The sequence below is a fragment of the Staurois parvus genome, unplaced genomic scaffold, assembly GCF_062004578.1.
Source record: "Staurois parvus isolate SC_StPar_1 unplaced genomic scaffold, SC_StPar_1.0 ptg002191l, whole genome shotgun sequence".
In the NCBI taxonomy this organism is placed as follows: domain Eukaryota; kingdom Metazoa; phylum Chordata; class Amphibia; order Anura; family Ranidae; genus Staurois; species Staurois parvus.
In genome coordinates this window covers 65022-90782 of record NW_028319987.1, presented here as the reverse complement: position 1 = coordinate 90782, position 25761 = coordinate 65022, and the positions used below count along the sequence as shown (strand labels likewise).

General features: G+C 51.3%; 1 protein-coding gene across 1 annotated transcript in view; it reads left to right on the top strand.

Annotated features, from left to right (window-relative positions):
• Window positions 1-25761, top strand: part of LOC149431650 (RNA-binding protein Nova-2-like) — a 59233-nt gene that overhangs the window by 23655 nt on the left and 9817 nt on the right. Inside the window, exon 4 of the mRNA XM_089665432.1 lies at window positions 14362-14525. Coding sequence (XP_089521558.1) covers window positions 14362-14525 — 164 coding nt within the window. The remainder of the gene's footprint in view (window positions 1-14361; window positions 14526-25761) is intronic.

Here is a 25761-nt window from a genome sequence, read left to right as displayed (position 1 = left end):
ACCTGTCACCTGTTCCTCTGGGAGGGCTGCCACGCCCACACAATGTTCCGGGGTAATTCCCAGCCCCTCCCCCACCTTACCTGTCACCTGTTCCTCTGGGATCACCACCACGCCCACACAATGTTCCGGGGTAATTCCCAGCCCCTCCCCCACCTTACCTGTCCCTCTGGGATCTCAGCCACGCCCACACTATGTTCCGGGGTAATTCCCCTCCCCCACCTTACCTGTCACCTGTTCCTCTGGGATCTCTGCCACGCCCACACTATGATCCGGGGTAATTCCCCTCCCCCACCTTACCTGTCACCTGTTCCTCTGGGATCTCTGCCACGCCCACACTATGATTCGGGGTAATTCCCCTCCCCCACCTTACCTGTCACCTGTTCCTCTGGGATCTCTGCCACGCCCACACTATGATTCGGGGTAATTCCCCTCCCCCACCTTACCTGTCACCTGTTCCTCTGGGATCTCTGCCACACCCACACTATGTTCCAGGGTAATTCCCCTCCCCTACCTTACCTGTCACCTGTTCCTCTGGGATCTCTGCCACGCCCACAGTATGTTCCGGGGTAATTCCCAGCCCCTCCCCCACCTTACCTGTCACCTGTTCCTCTGGGATCTCTGCCACGCCCACACTATGTCCCGGGGTAATTCCCCTCCCCTACCTTACCTGTCACCTGTTCCTCTCAGATCTCTGCCACGCCCACAGTATGTTCCGGGGTAATTCCCAGCCCCTCCCCCACCTTACCTGTCACCTGTTCCTCTCAGATCTCTGCCACGCCCACAGTATGTTCCGGGGTAATTCCCAGCCCCTCCCCCCCTTACCTGTCACCTGTTCCTCTCAGATCTCTGCCACGCCCACACTATGTTTCGGGGTAATTCCCAGCCCCTCCCCCACCTTACCTGTCACCTGTTCCTCTCAGATCTCCGCCACGCCCACACTATGTCTGCCGTGGACTTTGGGCGTCCCTTGCATTCTCCATGTTTGTATATCTTAGAAATGATGACAAGGGGTGGATGGGGGTTTGCAGACAGCTGGGGGTCATCAAGGGTAGTCACCACTATACTCATCCTTTAGGCCCTCCCCCTTTTGCAGCGTGTTGTGGTGCGTTACGCCATACACATTAATGCTCAGTATTTGCGTTCATCATTATAAATGGGCTGCTGGAGCACAAAAAATGGTCTTGTACCTTTCCAATGCACCCGGGTATCTCATCTGTACACATACATTGGGGGGTGCTTGCCAGGAGGGTTGGGGTGCCATTAAAACGCATGGCATAGGACCACTGATCATATGTACCGGTCCTGTAATAATATCAGTTCTGGGGGCCGTATTACGTAGGCAGGCTCTGCTTCCTGCTGATCCTCTCAGCTTGCTGCCTGCAATGACTTCCATGTCTTTATGACCCTCCAGAATACATACCCATAGAAAATCGACCAGGAGGGGTTCCTAACCCGGGGTATTCATTCCTCGGCAGTATGGGAACCAAATGTTGGGGGTAGAGTACTGGAAACAGGTCTCTGCATTTCTGAGCAACTAAGAAATCGACCTGATGTGTCTGATAACATACGAGTAACATAGTCAGTACCTGGAGAGCGCACGTCGTCTATTCCTACAGCCATAAAGACCGGTGACAACGGTCTGGTGAAGGTGGAAATGGTGACAGTCCTTTGAGGACCTGCAAATATACCAATACCAATCATTCCCAGCACTAGGGGGCGGTAAACTCAGCATTGTGGGCATTGCACCTGTGAAGAGTCTGCCCTCTACATGGACGGCCAAAGGAACAGAATGTGTGCAAAACGCATAATCCATAAACTTCATCTGCAGATGGAAGCAGTGCGGAGTCCCATTATCCTGATCTACAGTATTGAAAAATGGGCACAAAAAGGCAGCCATTAATAGTGACTTTAACCTAAACCCAGCCGCTATCACCAACTCCAACCCTAACCTGATGACTACCACCAACTCCAACCCAACCACTACCTCCAACCTTAACCTGATGATTACCACCAACTCCAACCCTAACCTGATGACTACCGCCAACTCCAACCCAACCACTACCTCCAACCTTAACCTGATGATTACCACCAACTCCAACCCTAACCTGATGACTACCGCCAACTCCAACCCAACCACTACCTCCAACCCTAACCTGATGACTACCACCAATTCCAACCCAATCACTACCTCCAACCCTAACCTGATGATTACCACCAACTCCAACCCTAACCTGATGACTACCGCCAACTCCAACCCAACCACTACCTCCAACCCTAACCTGATGATTACCACCAACTCCAACCCTAACCTGATGACTACCGCCAACTCCAACCCAACCACTACCTCCAACCCTAACCTGATGATTACCACCAACTCCAACCCTAACCTGATGACTACCGCCAACTCCAACCCAACCACTACCTCCAACCCTAACCTGATGACTACCACCAACTCCAACCCAACCACTACCTCCAACCTTAACCTGATGATTACCACCAACTCCAACCCTAACCTGATGACTACCGCCAACTCCAACCCAACCACTACCTCCAACCCTAACCTGATGACTACCGCCAACTCCAACCCAACCACTACCTCCAACCTTAACCTGATGATTACCACCAACTCCAACCCTAACCTGATGACTACCGCCAACTCCAACCCAACCACTACCTCCAACCCTAACCTGATGACTACCGCCAACTCCAACCCTAACCTGATGACTACCGCCAACTCCAACCCAACTATTATCACCAACTCCAACCCTAACCTGATGACTACCACCAACTCCAACCCAACCACTATCACCAACTCCAACCCTAACCTGATGACTACCGCCAACTCCAACCCAACCACTACCTCCAACCCTAACCTGATGACTACCGCCAACTCCAACCCAACTATTATCACCAACTCCAACCCTAACCTGATGACTACCACCAACTCCAACCCAACCACTATCACCAACTCCAACCCTAACCTGATGACTAGCACCAACTCCAACCCTAACCTGATGACTACCGCCAACTCCAACCCAACCACTACCTCCAACCCTAACCTGATGACTACCACCAACTCCAACCCAACCACTATCACCAACTCCAACCCTAACCAGATAACTACCACCAACTCCAACCCAACCACTATCACCAACTTCAACCCTAACCTGATGACTACCACCAACTCCAACCCAACCATTATCACCAACTCCAACCCTAACCTGATGACTACCACCAACTCCAACCCTAACCTGATGACAACCGCCAACTCCAACCCAACCACTACCACCAACTCCAACCCTAACCTGATGACTACCACCAACTCTAACCCTAACCTGATTACTACCGCCAACTCTAACCCTAACCTGATTACTACCGCCAACTCCAACCCTAACCTGATGACTACCACCAACTCCAACCCAACCACTATCACCAACTCCAACCCTAACCTGATGACTACCACAAACTCCAACCCTAACCTGATGACCACCACCAATCCTAACCTGATGACCACCACCAACTCCAACCCAACCACTACCTCCAACTCCAACCTTATCCTGATGACTACCGCCAACTCAAACCCGACACTACCACCAACTCCAATCCAACCACTACCACCAACTCCAACCCAACCACTACCACCAACTCCAACCCTAACCTGATGACTACCGCCAACTCCAACCCAACCACTACCACCAACTCCAACCCAACCACTACCACTAACTCCAACACAACAACTACCACCAACTCCAACCCTAACCTGATGACTACCGCCAACTCCAACCCAACCCTCCCACTAAGACCAACTCCAACCCGACAACTACCACCAACTCCAACCCTAACCTGATGACTACCACCAACTCCAACCCAACCACTATCACCAACTCCAACCCTAACCTGATGACTACCACCAACTCCAACCCAACCCTACCACTAAGACCAACTCCAACCCGACAACTACCACCAACTCCAACCCTAACCTGATGACTACCACCAACTCCAACCCAACCACTATCACCAACTCCAACCCTAACCTGATGACTACCGCCAACTCCAACCCAACCCTACCACTAAGACCAACTCCAACCCGACAACTACCACCAACTCCAACCCTAACCTGATGACTACCACCAACTCCAACCCAACCACTATCACCAACTCCAACCCTAACCTGATGACTACCGCCAACTCCAACCCTACCACTAAGACCAACTCCAACCCGACAACTACCACCAATTCCAACCCTAACCTGATGACTACCACCAACTCCAACCCAACCACTATCACCAACTCCAACCCTAACCTGATGACTACCACCAACTCCAACCCGACCACTACCATCAACTCCAACCCTAACCTGATGACTACCGCCAACTCCAACCCAGCCACTATCACCAACTCCAACCCTAACCTGATGACTACCGCCAACTCCAACCCGACAACTACCACCAACTCCAACCCTAACCTGATGACTACCGCCAACTCCAACCCTACCACTACCACCAACTCCAACCCAACCCTACCACTAAGACCAACTCCAACCCGACAACTACCACCAACTCCAACCCTAACCTGATGACTACCACCAACTCCAACCCAACCACTATCACCATCTCCAACCCTAACATGATGACTACCACCAACTCCAACCCTACCACTACCACCAACTCCAACCCTAACCTGATGACTACCGCCAACTCCAACCCAACCACTACCACCAACTCCAATCCAACCACTACCACCAACCCCAACGCCAACACTACCACCAACTCCAAACCTAACCTGATGACTACCGCCAACTCCAACTCCAACCCGACAACTACCACCAACTCCAATCCTAACCCTACCCCTACCACCAACTCCAACCCTGTCCTGATGACTACCGCCAACTCCAACTCCAACCCGACAACTACCACCAACTCCAATCCTAACCCGACCCCTACCACCAACTCCAACCCTATCCTGATGACTACCGCCAACTCCAACTCCAACCCAACCACTACCACCAACTCCAACCCTAACCCGACCACTACCACCAACTCCAACCCTAACCCTACCACTAACACCAACTCCAACCCTAACCTGATGACTACCGCCAACTCCAACTCCAACCCAACCACTACCACCAACTCCAACCATAACCCTACCACCAACTCCAACCCTAACCTGATGACTACCGCCAACTCCAACCCTACCACTACCACCAACTTCAACCCTAACCTGATGACTACCGCCAACTCCAACCCAACCACTATCACCAACTCCAACCCTAACCTGATGACTACCACCAACTCCAACCCAACCACTATCACCAACTCCAACCCTAACCTGATGACTAGCACCAACTCCAACCCTAACCTGATGACTACCGCCAACTCCAACCCAACCACTACCTCCAACCCTAACCTGATGACTACCACCAACTCCAACCCAACCACTATCACCAACTCCAACCCTAACCAGATAACTACCACCAACTCCAACCCAACCACTATCACCAACTTCAACCCTAACCTGATGACTACCACCAACTCCAACCCAACTATTATCACCAACTCCAACCCTAACCTGATGACTACCACCAACTCCAACCCAACCACTATCACCAACTCCAACCCTAGCCTGATGACTACCGCCAACTCCAACCCTAACCTGATGACTACCACCAACTCCAACCCAACCATTATCACCAACTCCAACCCTAACCTGATGACTACCACCAACTCCAACCCTAACCTGATGACAACCGCCAACTCCAACCCAACCACTACCACCAACTCCAACCCTAACCTGATGACGACCACCAACTCTAACCCTAACCTGATTACTACCGCCAACTCTAACCCTAACCTGATTACTACCGCCAACTCCAACCCTAACCTGATGACTACCGCCAACTCCAATCCTAACCTGATGACTACCACCAACTCCAACCCAACCACTATCACCAAATCCAACCCTAACCTGATGACTACCACAAACTCCAACCCTAACCTGATGACCACCACCAATCCTAACCTGATGACCACCACCAACTCCAACCCAACCACTACCTCCAACTCCAACCCTAACCTGATGACTACCGCCAACTCAAACCCGACACTACCACCAACTCCAATCCAACCACTACCACCAACTCCAACCCAACCACTACCACCAACTCCAACCCTAACCTGATGACTACCGCCAACTCCAACCCAACCACTACCACCAACTCCAACCCAACCACTACCACTAACTCCAACACAACAACTACCACCAACTCCAACCCTAACCTGATGACTACCGCCAACTCCAACCCAACCCTCCCACTAAGACCAACTCCAACCCGACAACTACCACCAACTCCAACCCTAACCTGATGACTACCACCAACTCCAACCCAACCACTATCACCAACTCCAACCCTAACCTGATGACTACCGCCAACTCCAACCCAACCCTACCACTAAGACCAACTCCAACCCGACAACTACCACCAACTCCAACCCTAACCTGATGACTACCACCAACTCCAACCCAACCACTATCACCAACTCCAACCCTAACCTGATGACTACCGCCAACTCCAACCCTACCACTAAGACCAACTCCAACCCGACAACTACCACCAACTCCAACCCTAACCTGATGACTACCACCAACTCCAACCCAACCACTATCACCAACTCCAACCCTAACCTGATGACTACCACCAACTCCAACCCGACCACTACCATCAACTCCAACCCTAACCTGATGACTACCGCCAACTCCAACCCAGCCACTATCACCAACTCCAACCCTAACCTGATGACTACCGCCAACTCCAACCCGACAACTACCACCAACTCCAACCCTAACCTGATGACTACCGCCAACTCCAACCCTACCACTACCACCAACTCCAACCCAACCCTACCACTAAGACCAACTCCAACCCGACAACTACCACCAACTCCAACCCTAACCTGATGACTACCACCAACTCCAACCCAACCACTATCACCATCTCCAACCCTAACATGATGACTACCACCAACTCCAACCCTACCACTACCACCAACTCCAACCCTAACCTGATGACTACCGCCAACTCCAACCCAACCACTACCACCAACTCCAATCCAACCACTACCACCAACCCCAACGCCAACACTACCACCAACTCCAAACCTAACCTGATGACTACCGCCAACTCCAACTCCAACCCGACAACTACCACCAACTCCAATCCTAACCCTACCCCTACCACCAACTCCAACCCTGTCCTGATGACTACCGCCAACTCCAACTCCAACCCGACAACTACCACCAACTCCAATCCTAACCCTACCCCTACCACCAACTCCAACCCTATCCTGATGACTACCGCCAACTCCAACTCCAACCCAACCACTACCACCAACTCCAACCCTAACCCGACCACTACCACCAACTCCAACCCTAACCCTACCACTAACACCAACTCCAACCCTAACCTGATGACTACCGCCAACTCCAACTCCAACCCAACCACTACCACCAACTCCAACCATAACCCTACCACCAACTCCAACCCTAACCTGATGACTACCGCCAACTCCAACCCTACCACTACCACCAACTTCAACCCTAACCTGATGACTACCGCCAACTCCAACCCAACCATTATCACCAACTCCAACCCTAACCTGATGACTACCACCAACTCCAACCCTAACCTGATGACTACTGCCAACTCCAACCCTAACCTGATGACTACCACCAACTCCAACCCAACCACTATCACCAACTCCAACCCTAACCTGATGACCACCACCAATCCTAACCTGATGACCACCACCAACTCCAACCCAACCACTATCTCCAACTCCAACCCTAACCTGATGACTACCGCCAACTCAAACCCGGCACTACCACCAACTCCAATCCAACCACTACCACCAACTCCAACCCAAGCACTACCACCAACTCCAACCCTAACCTGATGACTACCGCCAACTCCAACCCAACCACTACCACCAACTCCAACCCAACCACTACCACCAACTCCAACACAACAACTACCACCAACTCCAACCCTAACCTGATGACTACCGCCAACTCCAACCCAACCCTACCACTAAGACCAACTCCAACCCGACAACTACCACCAACTCCAACCCTAACCTGATGACTACCACCAACTCCAACCCAACCACTATCACCAACTCCAACCCTAACCTGATGACTACCACCAACTCCAACCCAACCCTACCACTAAGACCAACTCCAACCCGACAACTACCACCAACTCCAACCCTAACCTGATGACTACCACCAACTCCAACCCAACCACTATCACCAACTCCAACCCTAACCTGATGACTACCGCCAACTCCAACCCAACCCTACCACTAAGACCAACTCCAACCCGACAACTACCACCAACTCCAACCCTAACCTGATGACTACCACCAACTCCAACCCAACCACTATCACCAACTCCAACCCTAACCTGATGACTACCACCAACTCCAACCCGACCACTACCACCAACTCCAACCCTAACCTGATGATTACCGCCAACTCCAACCCAGCCACTATCACCAACTCCAACCCAACCCTACCACTACCACCAACTCCAACCCAACCCTAGCACTACCACCAACTCCAACCCAACCACTACCTCCAACTCCAACCCTAACCTAATAACTACTGCCAACTCCAACCCGACACTACCACCAACTCCAACCCAACCACTACCACCAACTCCAACCCTAACCTGATGACTACCGCCAACTCAAACCCGACACTACCACCAACTCCAACCCTAACCTGATGACTACCACCAACTCCAACCCAACCACTACCACCAACTCCAACCCAACCACTACCACCAACTCCAACCCAACCACTACCACCAACTCCAACCCAACCCTACCACCAACTCCAACCCAACCACTACCACCAACTCCAACACAACAACTACCACCAACTCCAACCCTAACCTGATGACTACCGCCAACTCCAACCCGACAACTACCACCAACTCCAACCCTAACCTGATGACTACCGCCAACTCCAACCCTACCACTACCACCAACTCCAACCCAACCCTACCACTAAGACCAACTCCAACCCGACAACTACCACCAACTCCAACCCTAACCTGATGACTACCACCAACTCCAACCCAACCACTATCACCAACTCCAACCCTAACCTGATGACTACCACCAACTCCAACCCTACCACTACCACCAACTCCAACCCTAACCTGATGACTACCGCCAACTCCAACCCAACCACTACCACCAACTCCAATCCAACCACTACCACCAACCCCAACGCTACCACTACCACCAACTCCAAACCTAACCTGATGACTACCGCCAACTCCAACCCGACAACTACCACCAACTCCAATCCTAACCCTACCCCTACCACCAACTCCAACCCTATCCTGATGACTACCGCCAACTCCAACTCCAACCCAACCACTACCACCAACTCCAACCCTAACCCGACCACTACCACCAACTCCAACCCTAACCCTACCACTAACACCAACTCCAACCCTAACCTGATGACTACCGCCAACTCCAACTCCAACCCAACCACTACCACCAACTCCAACCATAACCCTACCACCAACTCCAACCCTAACCTGATGACTACCGCCAACTCCAACCCTACCACTACCACCAACTTCAACCCTAACCTGATGACTACCGCCAACTCCAACCCAACCATTATCACCAACTCCAACCCTAACCTGATGACTACCACCAACTCCAACCCTAACCTGATGACTACCGCCAACTCCAACCCAACCATTATCACCAACTTCAACCCTAACCTGATGACTACCGCCAACTCCAACCCAACCATTATCACCAACTCCAACCCTAACCTGATGACTACCACCAACTCCAACCTGATGACTACCGCCAACTCCAACTCCAACCCGATAACAACCACCAACTCCAACCCTAACCCTACCACTACTACCAACTCCAACCCTAACCTGATGACTACCGCCAACTCCAACCCTAACCCTACCACTACCACCAACTCCAACCCTAACCCTACCACTACCACCAACTCCAACCTTAACCTGGTGACTACCACCAACTCCAACCCGACAACTACCACCAACTCCAACCCTAACCTGATGACTACCGCCAACTCCAACCCTAACCCAACCACTACCACCAACTCCAACCCTAACCCAACTACTACTACCAACTCCAACCCTACCACTACCACAAACTCCAACCCTAACCTGATGACTACCGCCAACTGCAACCCAACAACTACCACCAACTCCAACTGTAACCCTACCACTACCACCAACTCCAGTCTTAACCCAACCACTACTACCAACTCCAACCCTAACCCTACCACCAACTCCAACCCATAACCCTACCACTATCACCAACTCCAACCCTAACCTGATGACTACCGCCAACTCCAACCGAACCATTACCACAAACTCCAACCCTAACCTGATGACTACCGCCAACTCCAACCCGACAACTACCACCAACTCCAACCGAAACCCTACCACTACCACCAACTCCAACCCAACCACTGCCACCAACTCCAACCCTAACCCTACCACTACCACCAACTCCAACCTGATGACTACCGCCAACTCCAACCCAACCACTACCACCAACTCCAACCCTACCACTACCACCAACTCCAACCCTAACCTGATGATTACCTCCAACTCCAACCCGACAACTACCACCAACTCCAACCCTAACCTGATGACTACCGCCAACTCCAAGCCGACAACTACCACCAACTCCAACCCTAACCCTACCCTACCACCAACTCCAACCCTAACCTGATGCCTACTGCCAACTCCAACCCAACCAATAACACCAACTCCAACCCCAACCTGATGACTACCGCCAACTCCAACTAAACCCAACCCAACCAATAACATGAACTCCAACCCTAACCCAACCACTACCACCAACTCCAACCCTAACCTGAGGACTACCGCCAACTCCAACCCGACAACTACCACCAACTCCAACCCTAACCCTACCACTACCACCAACTCCAAACCTAACCCAATGACTACCGCCAACTCCAACTCAACCCAACCCAACAAATAACACCAACTCCAACCCTAACCCTACCACTACCATCAAGTCCAACCCTAACCTGATGACTACCGCCAACTCTAAACCAACCAATAACACCAACTCCAACCCAACCAATAACACCAACTTCAATTCCAACCCAACAACTGTCAAGGTCCTACCTTTTCCCAGAGGTTATGTTACTCCATGTGCTAGCATCCATCTTGGATTTCTGCTGAGCATGATGGGAATCTTTTATGCCTTCAGGTCTCTGAGGTCCATCCCCCAGAGGGGTGTGGCTGAGTACATATAAGCCTGGGATCTGCACATGCTCTTTGCACTTGTGTCTTTGTCTTGCTACAGCTCTGTGTATACGCTCGTGACTCTTCTGGTATTCTGACTCGGCTTGTGACTAAGACCATTCTCTGTGTTTCCCTTTGATCTGACCTTCCGTTGCTGAACCCGGCCCGTGACCTGTGATTCTCTGTCTACTGTTCTGTACTGTTTTGTCCCGTTGTTATTGACCCGGCTTGTCTGACTACGCTATTGTCATTCTCACCAGCTACACGCCATTGGCGGCGGCCATTACCGCAGCTGGGGTGTCTCGGGGATCGCGACCTGGTCCCTGGTTGCGTCAAGTCCATCCCCACCATCAGGGGCCCTGGTGAAGGGCAGCCTGGGACTTAGACTCCGCGCCCTGAGGGACTTCAGTCTGTTGGTGGTGGTTGTCGTCAGCCAGTGCGTTACCCTGCCACTAGGCCTACCTGTCCGTTCCACAGCCCTGCCCTGACAACAACTACCACTAACTCCAACCCTAACGCGATGACTACCGCCAACTTCAACCCAACCCAACCCAACTACTAATACCAACTCTAACCCTAATCCAACCACTAACACCAACTCCAACCTTAACTCAGCCACTAACACCAACTCCAACCCAAACCCAACCACTAACACCAACCTTAACCCAACCACTAACACCAACTCCAACCCTAACTCAGCCACTAACACCAACTCCAACCCTAACTCAGCCACTAACACCAACTCCAATCATAACCCAACCACTAACACCAACTCCAATCATAACCCAACCACTAACACCAACTCCAATCATATCCCAACCACTAACACCAACTCCAACCCTAACCCAACCACTAACACCAACCTTAACCCAACCACTAACACCAACTCCAACCCTAACTCAGCCACTAACACCAACTCCAACCATAACCCAACCACTAACACCAACTCCAATCATAACCCAACCACTAACACCAACTCCAATCATAACCCAACCACTAACACCAACTCCAACCTTAACTCAGCCACTAACACCAACTCCAATCATAACCCAACCACTAACACCAACCTTAACCCAACCACTAACACCAACTCCAACCCTAACCCAACCACTAACACCAACCTTAACCCAACCACTAACACCAACCATAACCCAACCACTAACACCAACTCCAATCATAACCCAACCACTAACACCAACTCCAACCTTAACTCAGCCACTAACACCAACTCCAACCCTAACTCAGCCACTAACACCAACCTTAACCCAACCACTAACACCAACTCCAACCCTAACTCAGCCACTAACACCAACTCCAACCATAACCCAACCACTAACACCAACTCCAGCCATAACCCAACCACTAACACCAACTCCAATCATAACCCAACCACTAACACCAACTCCAATCATAACCCAACCACTAACACCAACTCCAATCATAACCCAACCACTAACACCAACTCCAACCCTAATCCAACCACTAAACACCAACTCCAACCCTAACCCTACCACTACCATCAAGTCCAACCCTAACCTGATGACTACCGCCAACTCTAACCCAACCACTACCACCAACTCCAACCCTAACCTGATGACTACCGCCAACTCTAACCCAACCAATAACATCAACTCCAACCCAACCAATAACACCAACTTCAATTCCAACCCAACAACTACCACTAACTCCAATCCTAACGCGATGACTACTGCCAACTTCAACCCAACCCAACCCAACTACTAACACCAACTCCAACCCTAACTCAGCCACTAGTACCAACTCCAACCCTAACTCAGCCACTAGTACCAACTCCAATTATAACTCAGCCACTAACACCAACTCCAACCATAATCCAACCACTAACACCAACTCCAACCCTAATCCAACCACTAACACCAACTCCAACCCTAATCCAACCACTAACACCAACTCCAACCCTAATCCAACCACTAATATCAACTCCAACCCTAATCCAACCACTAACACCAACTCCAACCCTAATCCAACCACTAACACCAACTCCAACCCTAATCCAACCACTAACACCAACTCCAACCCTAATCCAACCACTAACACCAACTCCAACCCCTAACTCCAACCATAACCCTATCTCACACCCAACCCAACCACTAACACCAACTCCAACCATAATCCAACCACTAACACCAACTCCAACCCCAACCCAACCCAACCACTAACACCAACTCCAACCATAATCCAACCACTAACACCAACTCCAACCCCAACCCAACCACTAACATCAACTCCAACTCTAACCCTACTTGCTTTCAGACTGAAGGGAACTGGCTTTCCAGGCTGAGCCATCTCCGGCTCCCCAACCCCACAATCACCAGAACCTCCTAGGTCATCTGTATAACTCCTAAATCAGATGGTTCAAGGCCCGGAGTGTTCAGCCATCCCTCCCATATTCTTTCAAATTTAGTTAGACAACCTCAGTGCTTGAAAGTTCAAAGTTCATTCCTCAGGTTAGTACCCATATTACGTGTCCACTCCCCTGATGTAGGAGGATTATCCATTTTCCAATATTTTCTACGTTAATTAGTATAATTGATCTGTAATCGGCACAAAGCCGAACCCCGGGCCAGCACATCCCAGGCCTAGCACATGCCGGGCCTAGCACATCCCGGGCCTAGCACATGCCGGGTCCAGCACATCCCGAGCCTAGCACATCCCGGGCCTAGCACATGCCGGGTCCAGCACATCCCGAGCCTAGCACATCCCGGGCCTAGCACATGCCGGGTCCAGCACATCCCGAGCCTAGCACATCCCGGGCCTAGCACATGCCGGGCCTAGCACATGCCGGGCCTAGCACATCCCAGGCCTAGCACATGCTGGGCCTTACACTGTGAGCTAATGCCAAGAAAACCCAAATCCCCTCCAGAAGGCCAAGTCTTCGCTCTCAGCACAAGGAGTCGATGAGCCCACAAAATCCTAGAGAGTATTCCTATGTGAGTAACAGGACAGAACATATGATGGTATTTGTGTTTGTCCGACAGGGACGACGGAGCGGGTGTGCCTGGTACAAGGAACGGCGGAAGCTTTGCTGGAAGCACACAACTTCATTGCCGAAAAAGTCCGTGAACTTCCACAAGGTGCACCGAAGAACGAGCTGGGACTCCTCCCCGCCCAAAGCAGCGTCAGTGCCGAACGAGCAAAGCAGGTGTGTGCCAATCAATGATCTGCTATGACCATCCACGTGTACACGCCATATAACCTACAGACCATCCATATGTACACGCCATATAACCTACAGACCATCCACATGTACACACCATATAACCTACAGACCATCCACGTGTACACACCATATAACCTACAGACCATCCACATGTACACACCATATAACCTACAGACCATCCACATGTACACGCCATATAACCTACAGACCATCCATATGTACACGCCATATAACCTACAGACCATCCACATGTACACACCATATAACCTACAGACCATCCACATGTACACGCCATATAACCTACAGACCATCCATATGTACACGCCATATAACCTACAGACCATCTACATGTACACACCATATAACCTACAGACCATCCACGTGTACACACCATATAACCTACAGACCATCCACATGTACACACCATATAACCTACAGACCATCCACGTGTACACACCATATAACCTACAGACCATCCACATGTACACACCATATAACCTACAGACCATCCACATGTACACACCATATAACCTACAGACCATCCACATGTACACACCATATAACCTACAGACCATCCACATGTACACACCATATAACCTACAGACCATCCACATGTACACACCATATAACCTACAGACCATCCACATGTACACACCATATAACCTACAGACCATCCACATGTACACGCCATATAACCTACAGACCATCCACATGTACACGCCATATAACCTACAGACCATCCATATGTACACGCCATATAACCTACAGACCATCTACATGTACACACCATATAACCTACAGACCATCCACGTGTACACACCATATAACCTACAGACCATCCATATGTACACGCCATATAACCTACAGACCATCCACATGTACACACCATATAACCTACAGACCATCCACATGTACACATCATATAACCTACAGACCATCCACATGTACACGCCATATAACCTACAGACCATCCACATGTACACGCCATATAACCTACAGACCATCCACATGTACACACCATATAACCTACAGACCATCCACATGTACACACCATATAACCTACAGACCATCCACATGTACACGCCATGTAACCTACAGACCATCCACATGTACACACCATATAACCTACAGACCATCCACGTGTACACACCATATAACCTACAGACCATCCACGTGTACACACCATATAACCTACAGACCATCCAGGTGTACACGCCATATAACCTACAGACCATCCACGTGTACACGCCATATAACCTACAGACCATCCACGTGTACACGCCATATAACCTACAGACCATCCACGTGTACATGCCATATAACCTACAGACCATCTATATGTACACGCCATATAACCTACAGACCATCTATATGTACACGCCATATAACCTACAGACCATCCACGTGTACACGCCATATAACCTACAGACCATCCATGTGTACACGCCATAAAACCTACAGACCATCCACGTGTACACGCCATATAACCTACAGACCATCCACATGTACACGCCATATAACCTACAGACCATCCACGTGTACACGCCATATAACCTACAGACCATCCACATGTACACGCCATAAAACCTACAGACCATCCACGTGTACACGCCATATAACCTACAGACCATCCACATGTACACGCCATATAACCTACAGACCATCCACGTGTACACGCCATATAACCTACAGACCATCCACGTGTACACGCCATATAACCTACAGACCATCCACATGTACACGCCATATAACCTACAGACCATCCACATGTACACGCCATATAACCTACAGACCATCCACATGTACACGCCATAAAACCTACAGACCATCCACATGTACACGCCATATAACCTACAGACCATCCACATGTACACGCCATAAAACCTACAGACCATCCACATGTACACGCCATATAACCTACAGACCATCCATATGTACACGCCATATAACCTACAGACCATCCACATGTACACACCATATAACCTACAGACCATCCACATGTACACACCATATAACCTACAGACCATGTATATGTACAGCCCATATAACCTACAGACCATCCACATGTACACACCATATAACCTACAGACCATCCACGTGTACACACCATATAACCTACAGACCATCCACATGTACACACCATATAACCTACAGACCATCCACATGTACACACCATATAACCTACAGACCATCTACATGTACACACCATATAACCTACAGACCATCCACATGTACACACCATATAACCTACAGACCATCCACATGTACACGCCATATAACCTACAGACCATCTATATGTACACGCCATATAACCTACAGACCATGTATATGTACACGCCATATAACCTACAGACCATCCACATGTACACACCATATAACCTACAGACCATCTACATGTACACACCATATAACCTACAGACCATCTACATGTACACACCATATAACCTACAGACCATCCATATGTACACGCCAAATAACCTACAGACCATCCACATGTACACACCATATAACCTACAGACCATCCACATGTACACACCATATAACCTACAGACCATCTACATGTACACACCATATAACCTACAGACCATCTATATGTACACGCCAAATAACCTACAGACCATCCACATGTACACGCCATATAACCTACAGACCATCCACATGTACACACCATATAACCTACAGACCATCCACATGTACACACCATATAACCTACAGACCATGTATATGTACAGCCCATATAACCTACAGACCATCTATATGTACACGCCATATAACCTACAGACCATCCACATGTACACACCATATAATCTACAGACCATCCACATGTACACGCCATATAACCTACAGACCATCCACATGTACACGCCATATAACCTACAGACCATCTACATGTACACGCCATATAACCTACAGACCATCCACGTGTACACGCCATATAACCTACAGACCATCCACATGTACACACCATATAACCTACAGACCATCTACATGTACACGCCATATAACCTACAGACCATCCACGTGTACACGCCATATAACCTACAGACCATGTATATGTACACGCCATATAACCTACAGACCATCCACATGTACACACCATATAACCTACAGACCATCCACATGTACACACCATATAACCTACAGACCATCCACATGTACACACCATATAACCTACAGACCATCCACATGTACACACCATATAACCTACAGACCATCCACATGTACACACCATATAACCTACAGACCATGTATATGTACACGCCATATAACCTACAGACCATCCACATGTACACACCATATAACCTACAGACCATCCACATGTACACGCCATATAACCTACAGACCATCCACATGTACACACCATATAACCTACAGACCATCTATATGTACACGCCAAATAACCTACAGACCATCCACATGTACACGCCATATAACCTACAGACCATCCACATGTACACGCCATATAACCTACAGACCATCCACATGTACACGCCATATAACCTACAGACCATCCACATGTACACGCCATATAACCTACAGACCATCTACATGTACACACCATATAACCTACAGACCATGTATATGTACACGCCATATAACCTACAGACCATGTATATGTACACGCCATATAACCTACAGACCACTGTATCCATGTCATGCCTCGCACAGGATATAGGACCATATAGGAGATTATATATATATATACAGTGCAGGAAATGTGTATTTGCTCCCCGGCTGATGGTGAATGTTCGCCCCTCACCTGAAGATCTCACCTCGTGGAGTGTCAATGATCATGAGAACAGTGAGGAATCATCCCAGAACTACACGTGAGGATCTTGTCAATGATCTCCAGGCAGCTGGGACCACAGTCACCAAGAAAACAATTGGTAACACACTACGCCGACAAGGACTGAAATCCTGCAGTGCCCGCACGGTCCCTCTGCTCAAGAAAGCCCATGTCCAGGCCCGTCTGAAGTCTGCCACTGAACATCTGAATGATGCCGAGGAGGACTGGTGGGAAGTGTTGTGGTCAGAGGAGACCAAAATCCAGCTCTTTGGCATCAACTCAACTCGCCGTGTTTGGAGGAGGAGGAATGCTGCCTATGACTCCAAGAACACCATCCCAACTGTGAAACATGGTGGTGGAAACATTCTGCTTTGGGGGTGATTTTCTGCTAAGGGGAGAGGACAACTGCACCACATCAAAGGGACGATGGACGGGGCAATGTACCCTCAAATCTTGGGTGAGGACCTTCTTCCCTCAGCCAGGGCATTGAAAATGGGTGGTGGATGGGTGTTCCAGCATGACAATGACCCAAAACACACGGCCAAGGCAACAAAGGAGCGGCTCAAGAAGAAGCACATTAAGGTCCTGGAGTGGCCTAGCCAGTCTCCACACCTTCATCCGATGGAAAATCTGTGGAGGAGCTGAAAGTTCGAGTTGCCAAACGTCAGCCACCAAACCTTAATGACTTGGAGAGGATCTGCCAAGAGGAGTGGCTAGAATCCCTCCTGAGATGTGTGCGAACCTGGGGGCCAACTCCAGGAAACGTCTGACCTCTGTGATGGCCAACAAGGGATTGGCCACCAAGTACTAAGTCATGTTTTGTGAAGGGGATCAAATCCTTCTTTCCCTCATGAACATGCAGATCCGTCATCATTTGTTAGACGCATTTCTGCTGAATTTGTTGTTGTATTCTGTCTCTCAGTGTTACACCGAACAATCCATTGTTAGACCGATCATTTCTGTGTGAGGGGCGAACATTCCATTGTTAGACCGATCGTTTCTGTGTGAGGGGCGAACATTCCATTGTTAGACCGATCATTTCTGTGTGAGGGGCGAACATTCCATTGTTAGACCGATCATTTCTGTGTGAGGGGTGAACATTCCATTGTTAGACCGATCATTTCTGTGTGAGGGGCGAACATTCCATTGTTAGACCGATCATTTCTGTGTGAGGGGCGAACATTCTATTGTTAGACCGATCGTTTCTGTGTGAGGGACGAACATTCCATTGTTAGACCGATCGTTTCTGTGTGAGGGGGAACATTCCATTGTTAGACCGATCGTTTCTGTGTGAGGGGCGAACATTCCATTGTTAGACCGATCGTTTCTGTGTGAGGGGGAACATTCCATTGTTAGACCGATCGTTTCTGTGTGAGGGGGAACATTCCATTGTTAGACCGATCGTTTCTGTGTGAGGGGCGAACGTTCCATTGTTAGACCGATCGTTTCTGTGTGAGGGGCGAACATTCCATTGTTAGACCGATCGTTTCTGTGTGAGGGGCGAACATTCCATTGTTAGACCGATCATTTCTGTGTGAGGGGCGAACGTTCCATTGTTAGACCGATCGTTTCTGTGTGAGGGGCGAACGTTCCATTGTTAGACCGATCGTTTTTGTGTGAGGGGCGAACGTTCCATTGTTAGACCGATCGTTTCTGTGTGAGGGGCGAACGTTCCATTGTTAGACCGATCGTTTCTGTGTGAGGGGCGAACGTTCCATTGTTAGACCGATCGTTTCTGTGTGAGAGGCGAACGTTCCATTGTTAGACCGATCGTTTCTGTGTGAGGGGCGAACGTTCCATTGTTAGACCGATCGTTTCTGTGTGAGGGGCGAACATTCCATTGTTAGACCGATCATTTATGTGTGAGGGGCGAACATTCAGCATCAGGGGGGCAAATACACATTTCCTGCACTGTATATATAATAGAGATGTATAGGATTTAGAGCACTCTAGAATATCTATTACAGGATGTACAGAACATGGGATGGGATAGATGGGATGGATGGATGGGATGGATGGGATGGATGGAGGGATGGATGGGATGGATGGATGGAGGGAGGGATGGGATGGATGGGATGGATGGATGGATGGAGGGATGGATGGGATGGATGGGATGGATGGAGGGAGGGATGGGATGGATGGATGGAGGGAGGGATGGGATGGATGGGATGGATGGATGGATGGGATGGATGGATGGAGGGATGGATGGAGGGAGGGATGGATGGAGGGATGGATGGGATGGAGGGAGGGAGGGAGGGAGGGATGGATGGATGGGATGGATGGAGGGAGGGATGGATGGAGGGATGGATGGGATGGATGGATGGAGGGATGGGATGGATGGGATAGAGGGATGGATGGAGGGATGGATGGAGGGATGGATGGATGGAGGGATGGATGGAGGGATGGATGGAGGGAGGGATGGATGGAGGGATGGATGGGATGGATGGATGGAGGGAGGGATGGGATGGATGGAGGGATGGTTGGATGGATGGATGGGATGGATGGATGGGATAGATGGGATGGGATGGATGGATGGGATGGATGGATGGGATAGATTGGATGGATAAGATGGATGGGATAGATGGGATGGATGGGATAGATGGGATGGATGGATGGGATGGATGGGATGGATGGATGGATGGGATGGATGGGATAGATGGGATGAATGGGATAGATGGGATGGATGGATGGGATGGATGGGATGGGATGGATGGATACGGCTCCATTACAGGACTCTATACCCTGTGCTGTGCAGAAGTCGCTGTAAATATTCGTTTACTTTTAACAATGAACAAAATTGAAAGAAGAGAAATCCAATTCCAGTCATGTGATCACAGTGAGCCCCGCCTCCTCCTCATAGGATACGAGCCAATGGCTCCCACTGCTATCACTGTGCCCAGTGTGGAGGGAGAGAGCCAGGAGAATCGCTGATCTTGTGCTCAGCTCTGGTTGGTGATTGGCTCAGGTAAGTATAGGGGGGGGGAGGGGGGATCCTCCATAATACATAGAAGGCTTTACAACCATCTCACATTGTGACTCCTCGTTCCGGAGCCCCCGCTGCCATCTTCCTCCCCCCACTTCCTGTTTCCTGCATAGTCGGGTCGCTGAGCCGCGTTTCCACATCGGAGGCTTCTTGGCCGCATTTCTTCCACTTCTGGGCCGACTTCCCCGCCCAGCAGATGGGTGGAGCTGAGTACCACCGGTTTCCTCCAGTCCTGTGCCGATGGCGCTGATGGACATCTTCTGATGTGGAAGGGAAGTAACCAAGATGTGTCCTTCATCTGCTGCATTGTTTCCTTGGCCAACCACTGCGTCTACACTCAACGGTACCCCACCACTGCGTCTACACTCAACGGTACCCCACCACTGCGTCTACACTCCTCCAACATTCCCCCACCACTGCGTCTACACTCCTCCAACATTCCCCCACCACTGCGTCTACACTCCTCCAACATTCCCCCACCACTGCGTCTACACTCCTCCAACATTCCCCCACCACTGCGTCTACACTCAACGGTACCCCACCACTGCATCTACACTCCTCCAACATTCCCCCACCACTGCATCTACACTCCTCCAACATTCCCCCACCACTGCGTCTACGCTCAACGGTACCCCACCACTGCGTCTACGCTCAACGGTACCCCACCACTGCGTCTACACTCCTCCAACATTCCCCCACCACTGCGTCTACACTCCTCCAACATTCCCCCACCACTGCGTCTACGCTCAACGGTACCCCACCACTGCGTCTACACTCCTCCAACATTCCCCCACCACTGCGTCTACGCTCAACGGTACCCCACCACTGCGTCTACGCTCAACGGTACCCCACCACTGCGTCTACACTCCTCCAACATTCCCCCACCACTGCGTCTACACTCCTCCAACATTCCCCCACCACTGCGTCTACACTCAACGGTACCCCACCACTGCGTCTACACTCCTCCAACATTCCCCCACCACTGCGTCTACGCTCAACGGTACCCCACCACTGCGTCTACGCTCAACGGTACCCCACCACTGCGTCTACACTCCTCCAACATTCCCCCACCACTGCGTCTACACTCCTCCAACATTCCCCCACCACTGCGTCTACACTCAACGGTACCCCACCACTGCGTCTACACTCCTCCAACATTCCCCCACCACTGCGTCTACGCTCAACGGTACCCCACCACTGCGTCTACGCTCAACGGTACCCCACCACTGCGTCTACACTCCTCCAACATTCCCCCACCACTGCGTCTACACTCCTCCAACATTCCCCCACCACTGCGTCTACGCTCAACGGTACCCCACCACTGCGTCTACACTCCTCCAACATTCCCCCACCACTGCGTCTACACTCCTCCAACATTCCCCCACCACTGCGTCTACACTCCTCCAACATTCCCCCACCACTGCGTCTACACTCCTCCAACATTCCCCCACCACTGCGTCTACACTCAACGGTACCCCACCACTGCATCTACACTCCTCCAACATTCCCCCACCACTGCATCTACACTCCTCCAACATTCCCCCACCACTGCGTCTACGCTCAACGGTACCCCACCACTGCGTCTACGCTCAACGGTACCCCACCACTGCGTCTACACTCCTCCAACATTCCCCCACCACTGCGTCTACACTCCTCCAACATTCCCCCACCACTGCGTCTACGCTCAACGGTACCCCACCACTGCGTCTACACTCCTCCAACATTCCCCCACCACTGCGTCTACGCTCAACGGTACCCCACCACTGCGTCTACGCTCAACGGTACCCCACCACTGCGTCTACACTCCTCCAACATTCCCCCACCACTGCGTCTACACTCCTCCAACATTCCCCCACCACTGCGTCTACACTCAACGGTACCCCACCACTGCGTCTACACTCCTCCAACATTCCCCCACCACTGCGTCTACGCTCAACGGTACCCCACCACTGCGTCTACGCTCAACGGTACCCCACCACTGCGTCTACACTCCTCCAACATTCCCCCACCACTGCGTCTACACTCCTCCAACATTCCCCCACCACTGCGTCTACACTCAACGGTACCCCACCACTGCGTCTACACTCCTCCAACATTCCCCCACCACTGCGTCTACGCTCAACGGTACCCCACCACTGCGTCTACGCTCAACGGTACCCCACCACTGCGTCTACACTCCTCCAACATTCCCCCACCACTGCGTCTACACTCCTCCAACATTCCCCCACCACTGCGTCTACGCTCAACGGTACCCCACCACTGCGTCTACACTCCTCCAACATTCCCCCACCACTGCGTCTACACTCCTCCAACATTCCCCCACCACTGCGTCTACACTCCTCCAACATTCCCCCACCACTGCGTCTACACTCCTCCAACATTCCCCCACCACTGCGTCTACACTCAACGGTACCCCACCACTGCATCTACACTCCTCCAACATTCCCCCACCACTGCATCTACACTCCTCCAACATTCCCCCACCACTGCGTCTACGCTCAACGGTACCCCACCACTGCGTCTACGCTCAACGGTACCCCACCACTGCGTCTACACTCCTCCAACATTCCCCCACCACTGCGTCTACACTCCTCCAACATTCCCCCACCACTGCGTCTACGCTCAACGGTACCCCACCACTGCGTCTACACTCCTCCAACATTCCCCCACCACTGCGTCTACGCTCAACGGTACCCCACCACTGCGTCTACGCTCAACGGTACCCCACCACTGCGTCTACACTCCTCCAACATTCCCCCACCACTGCGTCTACACTCCTCCAACATTCCCCCACCACTGCGTCTACACTCAACGGTACCCCACCACTGCGTCTACACTCCTCCAACATTCCCCCACCACTGCGTCTACGCTCAACGGTACCCCACCACTGCGTCTACGCTCAACGGTACCCCACCACTGCGTCTACACTCCTCCAACATTCCCCCACCACTGCGTCTACACTCCTCCAACATTCCCCCACCACTGCGTCTACACTCAACGGTACCCCACCACTGCGTCTACACTCCTCCAACATTCCCCCACCACTGCGTCTACGCTCAACGGTACCCCACCACTGCGTCTACGCTCAACGGTACCCCACCACTGCGTCTACACTCCTCCAACATTCCCCCACCACTGCGTCTACACTCCTCCAACATTCCCCCACCACTGCGTCTACGCTCAACGGTACCCCACCACTGCGTCTACACTCCTCCAACATTCCCCCACCACTGCGTCTACGCTCAACGGTACCCCACCACTGCGTCTACACTCCTCCAACATTCCCCCACCACTGCGTCTACACTCCTCAACATTACCCCACCACTGCGTCTACACTCCTCCAACATTCCCCCACCACTGCGTCTACACTCCTCCAACATTCACCCACCACTGCGTCTACACTCCTCCAACATTCCCCCACCACTGCGTCTACACTCCTCCAACATTCACCCACCACTGCGTCTACACTCCTCCAACATTCCCCCACCACTGCATCTACACTCAACGGTACCCCACCACTGCGTCTACACTCAACGGTACCCCACCACTGCGTCTACACTCAACGGTACCCCACCACTGCATCTACACTCAACGGTACCCCACCACTGCATCTACACTCAACGGTACCCCACCACTGCATCTACACTCAACGGTACCCCACCACTGCATCTACACTCAACGGTACCCCACCACTGCATCTACACTCAACGGTACCCCACCACTGCATCTACACTCCTCCAACATTCCCCCACCACTGCGTCTACACTCCTCCAACATTCCCCCACCACTGCGTCTACACTCCTCCAACATTCCCCCACCACTGCGTCTACACTCCTCCAACATTCCCCCACCACTGCGTCTACACTCCTCCAACATTACCCCACCACTGCGTCTACACTCCTCCAACATTCCCCCACCACTGCGTCTACACTCCTCAACATTACCCCACCACTGCGTCTACACTCCTCCAACATTCCCCCACCACTGCGTCTACACTCCTCCAACATTCACCCACCACTGCGTCTACACTCCTCCAACATTCCCCCACCACTGCGTCTACACTCCTCCAACATTCACCCACCACTGCGTCTACACTCCTCCAACATTCCCCCACCACTGCGTCTACACTCCTCCAACATTCCCCCACCACTGCGTCTACACTCCTCCAACATTCCCCCACCACTGCGTCTACGCTCAACGGTACCCCACCACTGCGTCTACACTCCTCCAACATTCCCCCACCACTGCGTCTACGCTCAACGGTACCCCACCACTGCGTCTACACTCAACGGTACCCCACCACTGCGTCTACACTCCTCCAACATTCCCCCACCACTGCGTCTACGCTCAACGGTACCCCACCACTGCGTCTACACTCCTCCAACATTCCCCCACCACTGCGTCTACACTCAACGGTACCCCACCACTGCGTCTACACTCCTCAACAT